The sequence below is a fragment of the Rhynchophorus ferrugineus genome, unplaced genomic scaffold, assembly GCF_030347505.1.
Source record: "Rhynchophorus ferrugineus isolate W39M unplaced genomic scaffold, kcgeb_rfMv2 rfM6, whole genome shotgun sequence".
In the NCBI taxonomy this organism is placed as follows: Eukaryota; Metazoa; Arthropoda; class Insecta; order Coleoptera; family Curculionidae; genus Rhynchophorus; species Rhynchophorus ferrugineus.
This window is the reverse complement of record NW_027472585.1, coordinates 19,509,778-19,525,047: the sequence shown is the minus strand read 5'-3', so window position 1 is coordinate 19,525,047 and position 15,270 is coordinate 19,509,778. Positions and strand designations below refer to the sequence as shown.

Sequence of the window (15,270 nt, the reverse complement as noted above, 5' to 3'; positions counted from 1 at the left end):
TGGAAATTCCTTTACTATTGCAGTAAAAATTCAGCCAAAACCACTTGAAGAATAAGAACTATCCGTAATTATATTTTTGATTAAATTTAACGCAAATTTAATTCAATTAAATACAATTTGTTTTAATATGTCGATGATATCTGTCTAAGAACTATGTATAGGCAACCAAAATTTTATAATGAGAAGCAATGTATCTAAAAATTATTATATTTCAACTGTTTATTAAAAGATTTTATAGGAAAACGCGAGTTACATTATTTAATTTGAGATATTGTTAAAACTAAAGAACAATTATTGATTCAATTTCTGTTTGGATAAATGGGTTTCTGAAACATCAGGAACGCTCGGGTCTATGCTGGCCAGACTCCTGGTATATTCGATCTTGACCTTCAGAATTTTGTTTCTGAGTTCGTTTTTCTTAACGTTGCCAGCTATAGTGCGAGGCAGCTCGTCGAAGAACAAAATTCTAGTGATGACCTCGTGGTGTGGCACGTGATTTATCATGAAACTGCAAATAATCAACGTGATTATGAAGTTATGCTGTTTAGCGTGAATATCCAAGCACTTTTGTAGGTTCTCATGGGTCAGAACCGAATCTGGCTTCTTCTCGATGCAGGCCACAATTTCCTGCTGGTCCGAGAGTATAACCACGTCGTGGATCAATGGATGTGCGAGGATATCATTTTCTAGTTGAGTGGAGGTACATCTGAAAATAGATCATTAGTTTGTGAATTATAGCATTTTGAGTGAAGCAACCTTTGTTCTTGTGAAAAAATGGATAAAAAGGAATTTCGTGTGTTGATAAAATATTGCTTTTTGAAGGGAAAAAATACAGTTGTAGCAAAAATTTGGCTTGATGCCGAGTTTCCGGACACTGCCCCGGGAAAATCAACCATCAAGGATTGGTATGCGAAGTTTAGACGTGGTGAAATAACCACCGAAGACGCTGAACGCAGTGGACGTCCAAAAGAGGTTGTTACTGACGAAAACTTTTAAAAAATTCACCAAATGATTTTGAATTACCGTAAATTGAAATTGAATGAAAAAGCAGACACTCTAAAGATATTAATAGAACGTGTACATCATATTATTCACGAATATTTGAGTGGAGAAAGCTCTGTGCAAAATGGCTGCCGCGCGAGCTCACATTTGACCAAAAACAACGACGAGTTGATGATTTGGAGCAGTGTTTGAAGATGATCAAGCGTAATAAACCCTGGTTTTTGCGTTAATATGTGACAGTGGATGAAACATGGCTCCATTATTTCACTCCGAAATCTAATCGACAGTCATCCAAGTGGACTGTACATGATGAACCCGCTCCAAAGAGACAATGCACCGCGCCATAAGTCAGTGAAAACGATGGAAAAAATCCATCCATCCACCGAATTCTCCAGCATCTGCTCCCCAGCGACTATTTCTTGACCTCAAAAGAATGCTCGCTGGGAAGGAATGTTTGTCGTATGAAGATGTGCTCGCCGAATCTGAGGCCTGTTTTGAAGCAAAGGACAAATCGTATTACAAAAATGGTATCGAAAAGTTGGAGGGTCGCTATAATCTCTGTATCACCCTTGAAGGGAATTATGTTATAAAAAACTAATTTGGCCAAAAAAATGTGTTTTAATAAGGTAGGCCGGGAACTTTTAAATTGACCTGTTATACTCAGATATTATATTATGAAAATAGAATAGAACTAATCCAATCCAGCCTATTACTCAGCAACAGAAGAATTTACTTTCATGAACACTTTACTTGGGGAAAGAATAAAGCCTGCTAAATAAAACAATCTTTCTAAATCCTGATGAGCACAAACTTGTGATATATTGTATGAACACATTTTTTATATTTGGATAGAGTACTGCATTTATAGTTTTTGAATCTGGCTTAGTCTAATTTCATTTTTGGTGTTTGTGGTTGATCACTTGCTGTCCCTGTTTACAAAAACAATAAAATCATCATATTTTTCAGTATTATGTTATACCTGTTAGTGCCAGATATTTCATGGTTTTTTTTTGTAATTTGGCCCTAAGGTATGAACTGAAAAATGTTGAATTGTTGATTTGTGGAATATAGCTCAAGTTAATTCGTCTAAAAAAACTTTCCAAATCTACTTTCTAAGTTATCTCTTAGTTATGATGTAGTAAGAATAAACGCCTCAAGTTGCAATCCTCCAAATAATCTAATCTAATTTTTTACATACATTAAAGTAGGCAGAAGTTTGCAATAGTCACATTTGTTGGCCTGAATGTAATCTGAAGAGGTAGGAATTTGTTTTAAGACTTCAATAAATTCCTCAAAGTATTTTAGTTCTATGGCCGAGAAGGTCTTATCAAATAAGTCATTTAATTTTGATTTAAATTATAATTTAAATTTGATCATATGCTGCATTATAAAATCGTATAGTGTTCCATCTTGTTTATGGACATAGGTATTTTAACTGATATCCAAAGTAGGGCTTTATGACTTCAGCTGATTTGGAGTAAATGATAAATGTATTTGTGTTAAATTGTATTTTGAAGTCATAACTATACTACATATTTACTTACAAGTGATTTAAATACTGCCCAAAAGACCCAAAATAGTTTGAAAATGTCATTCATGTCAAGAATATTGGGTTGGAAGAAAAATTATTTCGGTTTGTTCAAATGAATTGTGAATATACTCATACAAATTACAACAACCAATCGTACCACTCGATGAATTACTCTCGCTCCTTTCTATAGACCATACATTTGTAGCAACCGCTACAACACTTTAGGCCACCATTATTACATCTACATTAAGGCTGTGGTTCTCGGCTATAAAAGACCACCACTACAATGTCTCTCTATTTTTTCTACCTTTTGTAACAGCACCACTTCCATAGCGCTTCCATACTTCCTTAACCTAACCTAATATCCTGTCTATTCTTCCATAGAGCACATATAGTATTTAACACATAAAATAAACAAGTTTTTATTCAGCCGGTGTTTTCTGTTACCGTGCGAATTCCTTACACAAAAATAGTAGTGCATGTTCCTATAAACAACCGCGTCGACGGCCCCGCATTCCGACCGACCAGACGAACATTCCTACACTTATTATTAAGAGAATATTGGAGATACAACGAATTGTCCAAACTAAAAGTCAAAATTTCCTAGCTAATCTTTTAAAATCGATTAAAACTTTAAAGATACATGTTTGTTCTAGAGGTGTCGAAATAGAAGACAAATCATTTCCTATTGATTAGGAATTTTTGTAATCGCCTGATTAAATCGCTTTGGTGGTCTACATTATATATGAGTAGTTCAATGGTTCGGCCAAATTAGAGCAGTTCGTAACAACCAATCCCTTTCCAATCCCACTAATCATTTTGCGTCGCCTTCCTTGGATTACAACCGTTTATGAAGCTTTTTGGACTTCAACCACGATCTTTAATGCTCGCTATCATACTGATGTCTTACATGAACCTCTTTTTCTCCTTTCAGAACTAGAAAATAAATATATGAAGTAAATTGCCTTTTGGGAATCTGCATTTAGAAAGTAACTTTTTTTTATATAACTTTCGACTATAACATAACATTGAATAAGTATCACTGGATATGCTACTTCAAAACCATTAATTAAATGAGACCGATTTTTTTCTCTATTCTTAAATTGTTTTCAAAATTTCTAGATAATACAAGTATTTTATTTTTAACCACTCTAACTTATCGAATTTATTTCAGAATGTTCGTACCTCACATTATTTATAACAATCATTTCATCGATTCTGCCACCAAAATAAATCCAGCCCTCTTCGTCGTACCGGACCAAATCTCCTGTTTTGAAGTAACCTTTATCCATTGAAGCCATGGTAGCACTGTTGTCCTTGAAGTATCTGAAAAATCGTTTCATACATCTAAATTTCTAATGACTCAATGAATTACCCTAGCATCAATCCATCGCCAGAAAAGTAAAGCTCTCCAAATTGATTAGGGCCCAATAGCTGTCCAGTTTCTATATCGATGATTTTTATCTTACAGTTCATCAGTAATTTGCCAACTGACGTGTTTTTGTGGGGCTCTGTTCTATATTAGAATAAGTTGTTTAAAGTTTCGTAATAATATACGAGTCATCACATACTAACACAATGATCAAATAAGTAATAAAACGTTTGTCATAAGATTGAACGAAATAAAACAAAATTCGAAATAATACCGTACATCGATCGGTATCATTGTGATGTAACAGAATGAATTATTTTTAATAACTTCCTCCATAGCAATAATTGACTGGATTCTCTTTACTAATCTAATTGTATCCCAGCCATTATCATCATTTTCAATCCATAGCTGGCGCTCAGGTGAAATCTCTATGTTTAAACAAATATGTTACTGTTGGTGCCGCGGAACTTCGCATATTCTTCACTGAATTGAACCTTAGTTAATGCCGCTACTGCAACTGTGCTGACTTAGCACAATATTAGTTTTTCATGCTTCAGATCACTTTCTATGCTCTTGATCCGTGACTTCTAGGGGCTTTTTGCGTCATTTTCCACCTAAAAATCAGATTTTGCGGCAAAAGCATGCGAAGAATTTATTCAACAGCAAGTGTTTTAATGGATGTAATCTGCGTGTCTGAAATTTTTCCTCAACTGTGCACTAATTGGTCGACCTTAAGTACATTCAGGTAAAGCCTGAAACGATCTCGAAGATGTATAATTTCACTCAAGCATCGTATTTGAAAAATCTTAAGATTAAAGATGTCAGACTGTAAGTTTATAAGGGCTGGCAAATTTTAATATTGACTGTATTTTTTTTTCTTCTACACATACCATTTTACGGAAGCAATAGCTTCTGCAGCTTCGTTGATGCGGCTTATTACTTCATAGGTAGATGTTACTTTTTCTCCTATATTACTGATTCCAAGTACTTGAACTTCTACACTTGTTTAAACAGAATCGTTGAGATTTACAATAATAGGAGGTATATCAGTTGTCAATATTTAGGACTTCTTTAACTCTCAGGCCTAGACTCTGCCATGAGAGCTACATCATGAAGAATGCGAGAAATCCCAACATCTGTATATGGTCTGTTTGAGCATTATCATGAACAAACATCAGATGGGTCAAGAAGTATATGCATTCAAAAATGTTACGTTCACATAACTGTATCCATTACTAGGCTTAACAAGTACATAACAATAATAGACTAGTGATTCTTTTTAACTTAAGAAATAAAAAAAATTTCATGATTGTATTTATGTAGAAATTGTAGTATTTCTTTATCCGTCTCTTAAAGATACAATTTTCAAAATAAATGTATTTTGGGGCTAAATAAATTAAAACCTGTTAAATTGCCTCTAAATTTAAAGTTTAAAATAGAAACATAAATAGATATCAACCCAATCCAGTAGTTGTTAGGCTGTAGAAGCTTCTTCATTTCGCTGCGAAATTTTCCCTTAAGAACCAATAATCGTCTCTTAACAGTATCACATAATATATTAAGACCCTATTGACTCCTAGTTACTACACGCCACGTAATGATATAAAATCGAGAACTTTTATCACATGGTCGTAAAACAATTCTCATCACTCATTCTTTAACTGATCAGCAACTTTTTACTTTAGAATATCATTTTATGATTTTAGAATATCCCTATAATGAATTTTCGGTATTTGTGGCTGCAAATACAAAAAAAAACAGTTTCGTAACATGATGACGAAATACCGAAAATCGAATGACGACTAAGAGTTTCCTAGTTATTTGCTATAATATCTCAGACGGCCTTTTAACGTTCTCGAGAAATAAGTTTTCTTATTGTTAAGAAGTCTGTATGGCAAGGTTTTTTCTAATCTGTATTGGTTGGATTCTATTTTTCATTTCAAACTTGACTCACTTAACTTTGCGGTTAAATTTACGGGATAGCCAAGGCTAAAATGGAATTAAATATGAGCAAGTGAAGTTTCTGATAAAAAGTCAAGAAGAACCAGTTTCGTATAAGAATGTTTATTATCATGATAAAGGAACTTAAATAATAATACTACAATTTTTATATCTTACTATTATTTGATCACAGTGCTATATATGTATCAGAGCTGTGATATAAAAGTCAAAAAAGCTAAATATACTTACACGTAATTTGATGGTGTCACAGCCGAAATACAACCAGTTTCTGTCAGTGTGTAGAGTTGCAAAAATTTGACATCCGGTAAGGATTTCCGCATATAGGCAATATCATCTTTAGAGGTATTAACCACACCAATCAGGACATACTTCAAGCACTTTATGTTATAATCCTACAACGATTTGAACATGAAGAAATGCACATTAACCGTAGAATGAGAACCTTTATAGCGACGTTGCCCACAAATCTCATAGCCAATTCTGTTCCGAATATGGCGACGTCGATCAGGAAATCGTGGATCATCTTGCAAGCTGTGCGCTCGTTGAAATTGGACGCCATTATGACGGTGATGCCGAAATTGATCGAGAAACATAGAATCACTGTTTGAGTTATCCAAGAGAGTGGGAAAAAGGAGATAATCTTCGAGGCATTCTCGAATATCTCTACGAATTTGATGCATTGTGTATAGATGTTGTGGTGAGATAAACATACGAGTTTTGGATCACCAGTAGTACCTGATGAGAGAATAGTAACATTAAATATAAGCTATATTATAAGAGTTATATAGAAGTTATATAAATTAAATTATATAACATTAAGTTAACAATGAGATGAAAGTTGTTTTGAATGAATGAATGTGAATTCACAACACAATAAAAATCGGAACATCACAATATTGAATCCATTAAAACATGTATTCTCGACTTTCTACCTTTTAGTTACTACCATTGTTACATGCCAGTTTGAGACCAGTCCATATGATTTCTGATCAACCTTCAAATAACATCTATTAACATTTCATGTCATTTCAACTATCAGTTTATAGTTTACAACGATTTTAGTGAAGCAATATTTTAATTTTTCTTTTATTTTCGTATACTCAAAGCAGTGAATAAAAATAATAAAATAATATGTTTATTAATTTTATTGATGATAAAATACACTGTTAATGGGTTGTATTTGAAGTGTCCGGTATCATTTGTTCACATCAAACTAATAACTTCAAACACGTTGACGATTAAGAATTTGGTTTTTTGGTTTGGAAAGACGAACACTAGCTAGATGAAGAGCAGTCAAGAACAGTCTGCGGTAATCAAAAGTAAGATCCACAGAAGAAAGATAAATAATCCATTAAGTGCCCACATAAGCAGAAAGCCGTGAAAAATCAATGTACTTCTCCAAAAACATTGTTCAAATAATTTGATTTCCCAAGTCTCTAGTTAGATCAAGTTATAATTTAAAAAATTAAATTAAATGATTTTTGAGAAGATTATACAATTGGAGTCGATCACAGAAAGTTTGTAGATATTTTAGTGACAATAATACATGAGTTCAACTGTACATACCCACACTATTTCTAATTTCGTGCCTATTAGTTGCGATTCAAGATGAAAAGAGATGACAGTCTTCCCCAAGTTGATTATATAGTAAGCATAGTCAATATTTATTCGTGAATAGAATGGGAATACGTGTATGGAATTTGCAGAAACTACCCTTATCCTGCAAACGATTGAGATTTGGTAGGACTAGGAATTTGGTGGACTAGGACTTTGAAACACACCTCTAGTATTGATGGAATTTGAATATACTGAAGTTGAGAAATACTCTCTACCTCGAGTTTACATTAATTTACATGGAAGTGCCATAGTTTTGGGAAGTTTCTAAAAACATGTCAGAAACTTACAGAAACTTGTAAATCTGAGTGTACGGCCACTTAAAACGGGTTGAAGCAGCTTTATTGCTCTACCGTGGACAACTGTAGTGTGAGAATAGAATAGTTTATATGTTCTATAGCCTGAAGGCTACGGGAATTCGGGTAGGAACATTGTAGCTCAGAATATGCTCAAAGACGAAGTAGACACGATGGTAATTTTGTAACAATAATAAACTGCCCAAAGCCAATTACAATAAAAAACAATCTCTTGATAATTTTTCCAGAGAGAAAGTATTACACTGCTGGTAATTTCATTATACTTGTAGTAATATGTTTCATTTCAAATGTTTGCATTTTAAGCTTTAGTTTAGTTTAAAATACGAACATATCCCCAGTATTGACTGAAGTCAGAAGATCAAACATATTATCACTTCTCATTCTTAAAATGAACTTACTTTTGTAAAATAAAAGCGTATCTTCATCCATATATAAATCAAAACTTATGTATATATAGTCCTTCTAAAATAACAGTGAACTAACGTCACCACAATGTGGAATATATTGCTTGTAGTTTGTCAATTTGTTATAAAATCTAACAGTATATTTCTTCTCATTTTATTCTAGTTAAAAAGATTTACAATGTTTGATGAGTCTGGCCATGTAACCGAATAAATTCCAAGTACAATTTGCCAAGTATATGCACAATTCTTCAAAACATTAATGATAATACTTAAAGATTTGGCGCCTCGCTTGTTTTGAAGCGAATAATTACTATTTATTCAGAAACAAACTGAGTCTCTAATCAGCAATTTAACGTTATAATGAGGGCTCCTCTTGCCAGTAAAATTGCGTTAGGGAGGAAAATATTGATAGTATAATTGAGTTTCTGCAGTTTACTGGATATATTTTTAACGTGTTGCGGCTACACGTAATATTTATATGTGCACTGTAAATAAAATCTCTCAAAATTTTAAGAATAATATAATATTAGATCAAGATCACCTTGATATTGACCCTATCCGGGAAGTGTTTTCATAAAACTCAGAAATATTCAGCTTTTGAGGGAGGACTATTTTAAACTGTCACTGGGTAAATATAAATTAAATGTTTGTATTTTACGTAATTTACTTTTTTTAGAAACAAGCTTGAAAAAAATATATGCAGTAGATTAGATGGCAGAAGCATGTGGCAACAGAGTATTGCGTCTTCCTTCCTATGTTTGCAGATTTAGTCTTATCGAATTGGTTGAGAGAGGCATTCAATGATGAACTGTTCGGACTTGTGGAAACTTTTTTTGTTCTGGCCTAATACCAGCCAGCGGAATACATGACGCATTCTGATCGCGGAGACTTGCCGTGGAATGACAAGTTGGACCGGGTTATATGGGACTGCGTCTGGATCAATATATTAAACCGAAACCGCTTCAAAGCTGACCCTTGTGGGTCTTTACTGTTACTGCATTAAATTTGGGAATATAGCATCCGCTAACCGGGCACGAAAACCCAACAAAAAAATAGATAGTGAGACTAATTATAGATTCGCGAACTTGAGTTAACACACGAGTGGGTGTTGTGGTGTGGGAGTAAAAGTTATGCCTTAGAGTTACGACTAAGGTTCCAGCAGGTCCACCAGCTCATTTTCAGAAGAATATCAGCCGAGTTGTTGTTTGTGGAAGGATTGAGATAAGAAATGCTTCATTTCTGGAGTGTCAGTTCCTCTGTAAATTTGATTATTTCTGACAACCCATGGTGAGTTTAATTCTCCTGAGGAGTTTATTTTGGAAAACTTGTAGCCATTTCATCTGGTTGGGTGTAATAAACTTGAACTAGACATTAGATTAGTAGAGGAGGAGAGGAGTACCGACCGAATTAACATCTTGTAAAATAAGCATTTGATGGAAACAAGTATTGTCTACAATATAACCTTCGATTTGAATGAATTATATCAGAAACACAGAATAAAAAATTGCAAATAGACGAGTGTGTTTGATATATTAGAAATTAACAATTTAGTAATTGAGTTGAACAGTGGTTGTAATAGTGAAAGTGACATTAACTGTAAGAGTTGTGTGCGTAGATATGTGTGTAATTGTTCAGAATATACATGAGCATTTGATGGAGTATTTGAGTAGATAACTAATACTAACCCTTTTACAAATATTATGGCAAATGCATTAGGGGAAATGCAGTGACTAATTCAAGAGATATAGAAGAAATAGAGTGAATAGAATAGAATTTTGCAAGAAAAATATACACAGGTAGGAAAGGAAGAAAATAAGCATAAAAATTCTCATATCAAAATCATCTTGACAACGAAACGTGAGATGGAAACACACCAACAATTGACACAAGAACTAAACATAAAAAGGTAAATATGCCCTGAAGTTATTTAGGTGGATTAGGCTTCTAGAGGATACAATTATATAAAAAAACGCGCCTAGAACTCTATATCGTAGGTGGTGTGGATAAATATTCAATATAAATATAGCAAAACAACCCTAACCTACAAACTATTGTAGTTGTATAAATAACTGTAGATTGAATCCTTGGATAATATTTTCATTAGATGCACTATAATGTCAAAATAAATTATATTTGATATCATTGCTTTTTGTTTCATTATTTTATATACATTAGAATGTTGTAATATATCAAAATCAAAATAAACTAACAGTCACGGTTAATGTGGCAACATTGCGGCGTTATGACGTCATGCATTTTGAGACTTGAGTTCACTCTTGTTTTAGAAGGACTATAGTATGATATATGATATTTTAATGTTGATTTATTAGAAAAAAACCATAATACCTAAGGTTGACAGTATAAAAGCAACTTCCTTATTGGGATTCTCTATATAAATTGGCTTAAATTCAGGTTCTTGCTTGAACGAGATTAGCTTACAAAATTGCGTGGTACCGGCCACCTCGCTGCCGAAATTGACGATCTCGCAGCCGTAGCTGATCGTGTCTAGGATACGCTCTATCTGACTGACGATCCTAGTATCGCAGAAGCACATTTTCGGTCGAAGTTTTTTGATGATCTCTAAACAGTCCTGTAAAAATAATCGAAATTTTGATTTTTGTCACTTGAAGTAGTTGGTATAACCTTCAAAGGAGTATCGGGACTAATAGCAGCAACAATTGCACCTAAAAAGAGTGTGGCAAGTACCGCCACTGTCTGATTGGCGTGTGTTTTGCTCATAATCAAAACTATGTCATTCGGATTCACCACTCGCTGCTTCATTTCAACCGCCAATTGAACTGCTCGAATTTTAACAGAACCTCTGGTCTCCGTCACGTTATTTATTGTATCCACCTAGAACAAAACATGAGACATATGCGTGACATTTAATGATCACGTTCCCTAACGAACTTGTAAAACTTTATCCGCGTGCGCTGAGAGTTCGTCGAAGAACTTGTATCCGAGCCCACCATAACTCAAGGATATTATTTGTTTGGTTCTGGAGCTGTCTAGCGATCCCTTTAAGCTGCTAGATTTTATCGATCCCAATTTTCTATCCATATTGTGACGCAAGCTTTACTGAAATTTGGACAATGTTCATCGTTTCACATTTTGAAATTATGGTTTTAGTATAGACAGGTGCAGACATGTTGACAGTGACTGAAGAGATCAATTTCATTGTCACTCTTTTATGATTAATGCTTATTTTTTAAATCAATGTCATTATTTTCCAATATAACATAAAACATTTATACTTAGAAGGGGATCTTAAATGGGTAATCCATGTTTATTTGTGCAGAAGCATTAGAGCTCCGGAGGTATAAAGGCAATTGGCTGGTTTACTTTCTATTAATTTTTCTTTTTCTTTTTAATTCGAACACAATCCCCTTTCCGAAGGCTGATTCATCTACGGATATCGCCCTCACAAATCCAGAAAAAGCCGAGCTCCTCGCAAACGCGTTCGAAAATCAAATGAAATGCAATCTATCTCTGGGCCCACCCCAACAGACATTATCCATCATAAACGACACTCTCCCCTCTCTAAAGAGGAAATATTTCCAGTCAGTTCATCTTCTGAAGAGCCTAGTCTCTCCCAGAGACCTTCAGATCTCCATAAAACGTCTGTCCTCCAAAAAGCTACAGGCCCAGATGGTATTACAATAAACCATCTAAAAAACCTCACCAGCCAGCAACTATCTGAACTTGCCAACAATATCAACTCCATCCTGAGCTTAAAGCATTTCCCAAAGTCCTGGAAACATGCGCTTCTCGCTGTTATTCCTAAAAAAAAATGCCAAGTCTAACCCTTCTAAATTTGATATCCAGGTCAGTTCAATGTCAATTCCTTGGAAATTAATTGTATTAACACGTGTATATACATAATTTTAAAAACAATTCCGCTATCCCTTATCAAAGCCTGCGTTACATCAAGAGAAATGACAGAACACGTTCTTCTTTTTTCCTGAAGTTTTTCAATTTTATATTCGTAATTTTGTTAATGGGATTTATAATTGAGTTCGCTTGTTGTTTTTTAAGTTTATTTTAAGTATTGTTATAAGCCTTTTAGTAGTATTTTTTTTAAATAATTCAGAAATTACTGACACGTAGGACGACAAACTGTTTTTGCTATTTAATACAGATCACTACATAACTATGCAATTTCACATGGTTTGGTTCTCTTAAGTCTGCGTCCGAGTTCAGTGTCATCCAAGTGTTGCAACATTTCGGTATTCAGGTAGGATTGGAGTCTTTTCTCATGTATTGACGTGATCTCCTCTATTTCATCTACGACAGTTGGAATACGAAGGTATTAATGTAAGTAGTTGTTCCTATAGTATCTTCTCAAGATTCAATAGCAAGTACCACATTGTCATCAGCAAATATAGCTGTAGTTGAATTTTCTATTCGTGGTAGGTCACATGTATAGAGTAGAAATTCAAGAATATAAGTGAGCAATTTTTTTCCCTTTGAAGGAATTTCCAGTAACGCATGTGATGTCTGGTGAATTGTTGAATGATTCATAAAAATAAACTGATGTGCAAGTGTTAAAACTATTTTATCTATGATTGGTTTTAACATATTTGACAGGGCTTTTCAAATTATTTGGGTGATACTGGTAGCACTAAAATTGGTCGATAAGATATTACATGACTAAATAAATTTTCCACGTTTAGGAATTATAATAATTATTTGCCTTGTCGTAGATTAGCCTGTAAGGTGATTCCTCATTTGGTTACATTCCTGGTTTAGACATCATTATAACTTCCATTATTTTGGTTGGCTTATTTAAATTATTTAATCTAAGAGAATCATTATAATATGTTTAAGTTTTACAATTACATTACCGGGACAGTTTGCCCATCGACAGCTATCTGCTTTAGAATATAATCAAATTCAGGAACATACAGACAATGTTATGCTCTTACCAAATTTCAAAAAAACTTACCTTTCTTCCTCCGCGAGGATTATAATAGTTTGATTTTTTTTAAAATAAATAAGGAGTTATTCTGTTAGCGTATTTCAAATTTTAGGATGTCATTACCTAACTAATGACTTATTAAGCAAAAGAAGCTTATTTGTACATTTAGTATAAGAAACACTGTACACCAAAGAACTAGTTTCTGTTCACTGTAGTTTATAATTTGAGTAAAAATGAAATAAAAGAAGAACAATTAACATGATATTTCACTTTATATTACGTTCAATACCCAGTACAATGATTCTTACAAAATACAACTATTTTACTAAACTTCCCCATAGATAATAACTTTTATTTCGTCAATAACAATCTATTAAGAAATATCTCATCATTACTAATAACCTATCTGTATATATATATAATTTTTTTATATCTGTTCTTATATTTTGTAATCGATATCACTTTTTTTAACTTTTAAGAATTAATTTGTATTGACTATCGAACCTATTGACTAACAATGATTATTAATTATGAAATGACCTCCACTAACACTAAACACGTCGGTTACGGACGCGCGCTCCCCCTGGGGGTCGACGGCCGAAACACCTTTGCTAAAACCAACAGATTCGTACACGTGTCAAAAATATATTAAGGCATATTTATTGCGAAACATAATCATTGCAAGTCCATATCTCATCGTTAAAGACACTTCATTGAATCTTTTTTTATTTAATTTATATAAACAATACGATTTTTGTACATTTTAAAACAAAATAACGTTAACGGAATAACTAATATCTTAATGCAATACAAGACACAGCTTTATTATTGCGTTATATGATTGTTATATATCACAGAATGTTATAAATGAAAGGTGCAAAAGCGTCGAAGGATATTTAAGGTATATAAAAACGGATAACGAGGGAAATACATCGCTGAGGGACCCGAAAAACGGTTTAGTGAGGTTAGGTTCTGTGTTATATATATCGAAAAACAACGTAACCCACATTAATTTACACGTCTTTGGAGTGTCAGCGATTTTTTTGGTTTACAAGAACACTAGATCGAAGCAAATCTACGAATAAAAAGATAAAATAGTATACGAGGGAAGCCATAACGTTACGTCTAGATTAAGATGTTTAAAAATATATGGAAGTGTAATAAAAGTGAAGTATATGTACAAGGTATAGAGTATTTACAGTCAATAATGTAGTATTCCTTTAGTTTGAACAATATTTTCTAGTCAATTCCCTAATTAGTTTACAGAATAAATGAGTTAGTAGTCTTTAATAAGATACCTCACAGAATATCTTTAATTTACGTTAAATTTCAATGTAACCTTTAATTAATTAGTACAAGAACGTCTAATAATACTGAATTTTTAGAGCCACAGAACTTTCAATAAAGTCAACAGAAATTGTCATTTGGAACCATCTTTTTTTAGAAAGTTTGTATTGCTAAATTATCGATTTTTTTCAGTATTAGAATAGAGTATTTCAATTTAAAACTCTCTATGTGCACAATTATCATTGTATCCTCATTCACATGATATGGTATGATATTAAAATGATCCTAGTGAAAACAGTTATAAAAGTTTATACCGGAAAGTATATTCAAAAGAGTTGAGTTGAGAATTTTCAGAGTTGAAAAGAGATACTTGAAGGTTCTATCGGTATTATATATAGTCTATTCAAAGTTTATTTGTATATGCCTCATCAAGATGTTTAATGTATTATCTGCCGCAATTTGCAAATTTCGTTTTAGAATTAGACAATATTTTCCCTCTCATTTTATCCTAGTTAAAAAGAGACACAATGCTGTCTGATTAGTTCGAACACGTAAACGAATGAGCCTATCGAAGTCGTCCAGTTGTCAAACGTATGCAAAATTCTTGAAAGCAATAGTGATAAGAGGTTATAACTCTAACCTATAAACTATTGCGGCTGTATAATTAACCGTAGTTTTTAGATGTACTATAATGTTAAAATAAATTATATCTGATAACATTTTTGTTCATTTATTTTATTTAAATTAGAAACTCTTGATGCGGCAACATTGCGACGTTTGACGTGACAAATTTCGATGACGCGTTTACTAATATACTTTGAATAGACTATATATAGTTGGTCCAAAGCAGCAGTGAACTTACG

The 15,270-nt window shown here is 33.3% G+C and overlaps 1 protein-coding gene across 1 annotated transcript; it reads right to left on the bottom strand.

Annotated features, from left to right (window-relative positions):
* Positions 1-201: 201 nt before the first annotated feature.
* Positions 202-11,330, bottom strand: LOC143197994 (uncharacterized). The gene is made up of 9 exons (XM_076406888.1): positions 11,113-11,330; positions 10,846-11,055; positions 10,549-10,792; positions 6,310-6,602; positions 6,096-6,259; positions 3,909-4,049; positions 3,719-3,859; positions 566-706; positions 202-508 (listed from the first exon to the last, which is right to left on the bottom strand). Exons 1-9 carry the CDS (start codon positions 11,260-11,262, stop codon positions 292-294), a joined length of 1,701 nt encoding a protein of 566 aa, XP_076263003.1. The 5' UTR covers positions 11,263-11,330; the 3' UTR covers positions 202-291.
* Positions 11,331-15,270: the final 3,940 nt, after the last annotated feature.